This window comes from Alexandromys fortis, unplaced genomic scaffold (genome assembly GCF_014885135.2).
Source record: "Alexandromys fortis isolate MF-2015 unplaced genomic scaffold, M_Fortis_MF-2015_v1.1 scaffold_240, whole genome shotgun sequence".
Lineage (NCBI taxonomy): Eukaryota > Metazoa > Chordata > Mammalia > Rodentia > Cricetidae > Alexandromys > Alexandromys fortis.
The window spans coordinates 1,776,724-1,783,275 of NW_026068133.1; the positions used below are offsets into that span (position 1 = coordinate 1,776,724).

The 6,552-nt window shown below is 50.7% G+C and overlaps 1 protein-coding gene and 1 long non-coding RNA gene across 2 annotated transcripts in view; one reads left to right on the plus strand and one right to left on the minus strand.

The window, feature by feature from the left end:
- Window positions 1-931: 931 nt before the first annotated feature.
- On the plus strand, window positions 932-4,466 carry LOC126491024 (uncharacterized). The gene is made up of 2 exons (XR_007589296.1): window positions 932-1,065; window positions 1,879-4,466. It is a non-coding gene; the product is annotated as an uncharacterized lncRNA (long non-coding RNA).
- The window catches only part of Mypop (Myb related transcription factor, partner of profilin), a 9,056-nt gene continuing 3,504 nt past the window's right edge, over window positions 1,001-6,552 (minus strand). Inside the window, exon 3 of the mRNA XM_050126403.1 lies at window positions 1,001-1,668. Within this exon, the coding sequence (XP_049982360.1) occupies window positions 1,001-1,668 (668 nt within the window). The remainder of the gene's footprint in view (window positions 1,669-6,552) is intronic.

Sequence of the window (6,552 nt, forward strand, 5' to 3'; positions counted from 1 at the left end):
CACACACACTCTAAATTCTTACAATTGTAAAAGCCTATTAAATTCTGTGTAGTTCTTGGGAATCTGACCCTCAGGCAACTATTTTTACCCGAGTCACCCATCCAAGTTGCTTTACCGAACTGCTCTCCTAACACGGGCCTGCATGAACGCTAACTAATCTCAAATTTGAAACATTAGTTGAAGACTTTTTAGGGGGGGGGTGCAGGGTGTCGTTATTGTTGTTCAGGCTGGCCTCAAAGTCAGTTTCTTGCCCTCAGCCATCTGAGTAGCTGGGATCACAGCCTTCACTCTGGGCTTCCATACCAGGGTCAGTTAAGGCTTTTAGAAAGTTCAGGAGGTGTGGCCTGCAGGGGATGAAGGGAATAGTCTTAAATGCTGCGCTCTAGCCCAAGGCCTGTCTCAGAACCCCAAGCTGATTGTATGAAAATAAGTTTATTGACTTCTTGTCAGCACTGAGAGGAAAAGGGGGGCTGAGCTGGGGAGGTCAGACACACGACACAGCAGAGGACCCAACCTACATCTCCCCCATCAGAATCCCGCCTCCCTCTCCCGAAGGGAAGTGGTCCTCTTCTACATTCTCATTTGTCTAGCAAACGCCCAACCCTTCCGAAGTCGGCTGGGGGAGTGGGGATGTCCCCACACGTTGCTTCTCTTCAAGACAAGAACAGCAACTCTTAGGCAAAGGGGCTTGTCGCAGAGCCAGGAGGTCCCCCCCTCCCACCCCACATGGGGCAATATAACATAAAATTGATGGCTTACAAGTTGGGGGTTACAGGAGGCAGTCAGGCAGACACCACTGTACCAGAGAAAGGGGCTGAGGGCTTCCCACCCAGGGGACCCACTCAGAGAATCAGGCACTAACTAGCACAGGAAGTGGGGTGCTCACTTCCCTAGAGCAGGAAGCCAGGGTGCAGCTAGGATGGGCAAAGAGCAGCTTCCTCCTCGACTGTGCCAAGCAGGGAGAGGGGGTTGCAGGCAGGAGCATAGACGGGAGTAGATTTCACGGAGACTTCCAGCGACTCCGCCTCTTCCGTGTAGGGAAGCCTTTCTTCCTTTTGTGTGGTGGTGAGTCGTGGAGGGGTACTGGTGGAGCTGGGGGTGGTTTGGGCACCCCTTCCTCGCTTCTAGGGGAGACAATCACTCCCCTAGCTGCTACTACAGCCCCATCCACGACAGCAGCTACCACGGACACAGGCTCTGAGGAGACCTCCACCTTGGGGGCAGGTGGTGGCAGAACTGGCTTGGGAGGTGGGGGCGGAGGTGGAGGTGGGAGCGGAGGGAGCGGGTCAGCTGGGGTTCCCGGCAGAAGGGGTAACAGGGCGCTGAGGGCCTCGCTCAGTTTGGCCAGTCCCTGCCGAAGGGTGCCAGCCAGCTCCCTGATGGCATTGGCAGTCTCCTGCTGAGCCCGCAGAAAGTCCAGGGACTGTTCTGGGGCTGAGGTGGGCCGAGAAGGTGGTGGGCTAGGGGATGAAGGTGCCACTTGGGCCAGCGGCGTGGGTGGCGGTGGAGGGGCAGGGAGAGGTGGAGACAAGGCCAGGCGGGGCAGCTGGACAGGCTGCATGGCTGCAGGGGAAGGGGACTCACCCTCCTTGGCTTCAGGGACATTGCAAGAGGGCCGGGCCGAGGACTCTGGGCTGCTGGAGCCCCCTTTGCTCTGGGCTGCGGTATCTGTAAAGAGACAGACCTTGGGTAAGTTATAATGAGCCTAAAAGGCTTCATTTCCCGATTTGGCTTCCTGGCCCCCAGAACAATCTCAGTTCCTTCCTCCTCTGATGAAACAGGGACTCTAATGTGCAAGTCCTGACCCTCTTGCTTCAGCTTTTAAGTGCGGGTAGTACAGGTGGGCTCTATCATACCTGGCTTGACTTTGCCTTTTAGACATGCTGGCACACACCTGTTAACCCAGCTGCTTAGGAAGCCAAAGCCAGAAGGAGATTGAGAAGCTGAAGGCCTGCATCCACTGCTCACCCAACTTGGATTATATTACACCATATACAACCCTTAAAAAACAACAAAACACCCTAAGATCTCTCCCACCCCGGGAAACACACACCCCAAAACCCGAACAGCTATCAAGACTCATGCCTGAAATACTTGTATTCTGGAGCATGAAGCCGGAGGATTGGTTGGCGCTCAACCTGGGATGTATAGAGAGACTGTGTCTCAAAAACAAGAAAACAAAACAAAACAACAAACCCAGTTGTAATACCACCCAAGTTAGAGCATGTCAAGAGAACAGAGGCCTGTGACATCAGTCTCTGAATGCAGAGTCGTCGATGCATTAAACCTGGTGGCCAGCTTCAGAGGACAAAAGCCTTCAAAGTCTTGCTGTCCCCGTAGGTAGCAAGGGGCTCTGTGTGCTCCCCAGAGTTCAGAATCATCTGGACACTCACCATTCACCCCTCAGCTGGAGTCCCTGGAGAGGAGACAAGAACGGCTGGTGCCCTGGCCATACTTCCTGGAAGCTCTCTCCAGCCATGAAGGCAGGGGAAGGGCTTCCTAGTTCTGTCCCTGCCTGCTGGGCTTCCCAACCTGGGACCTGATTCACACTCTTGGACAGACTTGAACAGTCTGCCGGGAGGACTAAGGTCCTGGGGACTGGGGCGCTCTAGTGTCTTCAGGGGGAATTCTTCGAGTCTGTGCACTGTCTACTGACACTCCCAACTCAGTACTGAGCTCCTGACCTTCTTCCTCTTCCACCCCTGCCTCAGAGACAGCCGCTCCATCCTTTAGCTGGGGCTGAAGTACATCCTTCATTCCCCGTTCTTTTCCTATGCTGGAGCTGGAAGAGAGTTTCATTCAAGCTAGGTGTGTGCTCTACCATTAACTCCATCAGCAGCCTTGTGTCAGGGAGTGCTCTGTGTGGGTGTGCAGGAGTATACATGTGTGAGGGATGTGTGCACCCATGTGGACTGTCCCAACTCATTTTTGAGACCAGTCTCTCCTGGACTTTGCTGATTTGGTTTGACTGGCTGGGCAACGTGACCCCAGGGTCCTCCTGACTCCACCTCTTGAGTGCTGGAATTTCACTTAAGGCTTTTAAGCCTGGGTTCAGAAGACTGAACTCAGAGCTTGATACTCTGTTGGCAAAAGCATTACCAACTGAGTTCTTTCTTCAGTCCATTTAAAAAAATATTTTTAATTTATTTTATTATTTAATCTTGATTTTTCAAGATAGAGTTTCTCTACTTACAGGCCCCGGCTGTCCTGGAACTCCCTAGACCAGGCTGACCTTGAACTCAAGAGACCCACCCACACTCCACTGCTTGCAGCAAAGGCTACCGCCCAGCTACAGTTTTTTTTTTTTTTTTAACTTTAATTCTGTGTGTCTGCTTGTGACTGTGTGGGTCTGTGCCTGCGAGTACAGACGCTCCAGAGGCCTCGTGCTTCTGAGTGGCTGGTGTGGTTGCTGGGCCCTGAGCCTGTGACCTCTGTAAACAGTGGGGGCTCTTAACTTCTAAGCCACCTCTCCAGCTCCCGCTTGAGTTGAGACAGGATTCTGCTGACTTGCCCAGGCTGGCCTTGAACCTCCATCTACTTTAGCCTCCTTTAGTAGCAAAGACCACAGGCCTGCACCTCCACACCCCATGCAGGTGTCACTCCACACAAACCACATTAAATCCAACACCCAATTTAGACTCTTTTGAGTCTAGACCTCTGGCCTTGTCAGATCACTATCATCTCCCTAGCAGGCTCCCCACCCTCCCTCATCCAGTGTACCCTCAGTCCCTTTTCACCATCAGCCTTGCAGGCTACCACTACAACACACCCAGACTCCAGGAAGGCGTCTAGGCACGACCAACAGCATACCACCAGCTTCCGTGTACTGGAAATGTCAGAACAAGCTGATCTACAGATGCAGATAGGAGATCAGTGCCTGCCTAGGGCCGGAGCAAGAGCAACCGGTGTGGTGGCTCCAGGCCTGCAGGCTCTACTGTTATCTCCTTGGCTCTTATCTAAAGTGGCAGCCAGGCCTTTTGCCCTAAGGGATTTCTTCTAGCACTCATTTCCCCTGGGCATGGAATCCCTGTTTGTTGTCAGTCTAATCACTCTGTGTGGGCCCCACCAGCCCTGCTTCACTGTGCTAGCTGCTGTTTTCCCAGGCTTAGGACTCCAGACCTCAAGTACTAAGCAGGGGCTCTACCACTGAGCCACACCCTAGCCCCTTACTGGAGGATTCTAGGCAGGGCTCTACCACTAAGGTACACCCCAGCCCCTCACTGGGGCATTATAGGCAGGGCTCTACCACCGAGCTATTGGACAGCCTTCTTTTCCATGTTATTTTTTAAAAAATTTATTTCACGCCTGGCAGAGGTGGCACATGCCTTTAATCCCAGCACTCAAGAGGCAGAGGCAGAGTTTGAAGCCAGTCTGGTCTACAAGAGCTAGTTTGAGGAGAGCCTCCAAAGCTACAGAAAAACCCTGTCTCAAAAACCCAAAATAAACAAATAAATATATATTATATATATTTCATATTTACTCATTTGTGTTTATGGGGGTTCAGGCACACATGCCATGTTGTACATATACAGGTCACAAGACAACTTGTTTTCAGTCCCAGGGATTGAACTCATGTTTGGTGGCAAGCACCTTTTAACCACTCAGCAACCTCAGAGGCCCTCATTTTGTGTGTGTGTGTGTGTGTGTGTGTGTGTGTGTGTGTGTGTGTAAGTGCCAGGGGGGGGGAGGGGATGGGGTGGTGGTGTCTTTGTTGTTGTTTTTCAAGGCAGGGTGTTTCTCAGTTTTAACAGTCCTGGCTGTCCTGGAACTCGCTCTGTTAATCAGGCTGGCTTCCAACTCACAGAGATCCGCCTGCCTCTGCCTCCATCGCCCAGCTTCTCTGTAGTTTTTTTTAATATGTATTTATTATATATACAATATTCTGTCTGTGTGTATTATCTGCAGGCCATAAGACGGCAGCAAACCTCATTACAGATGGTTGTAAGCCACCACGTGATTGCTGGGAATTGAACTCAGGACCTTTGGAAGAGCAGGCAATACTCTTAACCGCTGAGCCATCTCTCCAGCCCTTCTCTGTAGTTTTAAGAGCCTGTTCTAGAACTAGCTCATGTAGACCAAGGCTGGCCTGGAACTCACAGAGATCTGCTTGCATCTACCTCCTGAGTGCTGGGATTAAAGGTGTGCGCCACCACCACCCTGCTTTCTCTAATTGGTCTTAATAATAAAAACTCGGAGTCAACTATGGGGTGAAAGCTGATGGATCAGAGAAGCAGAGTGGTCAGCCGATAGAGCTCTTACTTCTACCAATGCTCAGACCATAGGGGCGATCCTGTCCTCGGACTGACTACCCAGGCTGCACCCAAGTTCCTCTCTCAGCCCAGCCACGTCCCTTCCTGTCTCCACCTCCCTAGTACTGGGATTAAACACACGTTGACTCCCAAATACGGGGATTGTTAAGTGTTAACCAGCACTACCTGGCTGTTTCTCTTTTAGACTGATTATTCTTACGTAGCCCAGGGTGGCCTTGAACTCACAAAGATCCACTACACTCTATCTCCTGAGTGCTGGGATCAAAGGTGTGTGCCACCACTGCCTGGCCTTTATGGCTAACTAGTGGCTTAGTTCTGCACTATGATCTTCAGGCAAGCTTTATTTGTTAGATCACAAACAAAATTATTACTACAAGCAGGCTTCTCACAGCTGCTCAGTGCCCTGCTCCTCTTCTTCCACTATGGATTCCCACTTTATAGGTTTCACACAGCATTTAGAGGCTAGTTAGGCCAGGTTCTGTGGCGCAGTCCCAACATTCAGGAAGCAGAGCAGGCAGATCTTGGTGAGTTCGAGGCTAGCCTGATCTACACAGTGAGTTCCAAGTTGGTGGAGGATACTGTAGTCTCAGGGCCTTTGCATATGTGGTTTTCTGAGGCTGAAAGGCTCTTCCCTCAGATATCCAGTAGGTTATAGTGTAAATATAATACATTATATACACACATATACATAAACATGTATATATATATACACACACATATATATATATGCAAAATCTTGTGGATATGTATCTAAATTCAAGTTTCTGCTGATGTCACCACCTCTGAGAAGCCCTCCCTGACTCTCCTTACTATACTGCCCATATCACCCTAAATAACTTTTTGGTACAGGGTCTCCATGCAGCCCAGGTTAGCCTAGAAACCTCCCAAGAGCTGGGATTTCAGTGTGAGCTGCCATTCCCTGCCTTGATACCCTCTCAGTAGAGGGTATTTCTCTTGTTACTAGTTACTGTCTAGTGGCACTATGTGGCTATTTGTGGTGTTTCCACCAACTAGAGCAGCTCCCTAAGGGAGAAGAATTTGTCCTGTCCTCTGCTGTATCTCAGCTTCTACCCCCAGGAAGAGGGTCTCAGTAAACATCGAGTGTATAAAAATGAATAAAGTGGCCGGGTGGTGGTGGCGCACGCCTTTAATCCCAGCACTTGGGAGGCAGAGGCAGGCAGATTTCAGTGAGTTCGAGGCCAGCCTGGACTACAGAGTTCCAGGACAGGTTCCAAAGCTACAGAGAAACCTTATCTCAAAAAAAAAAAAAAAAAAAAAAAAG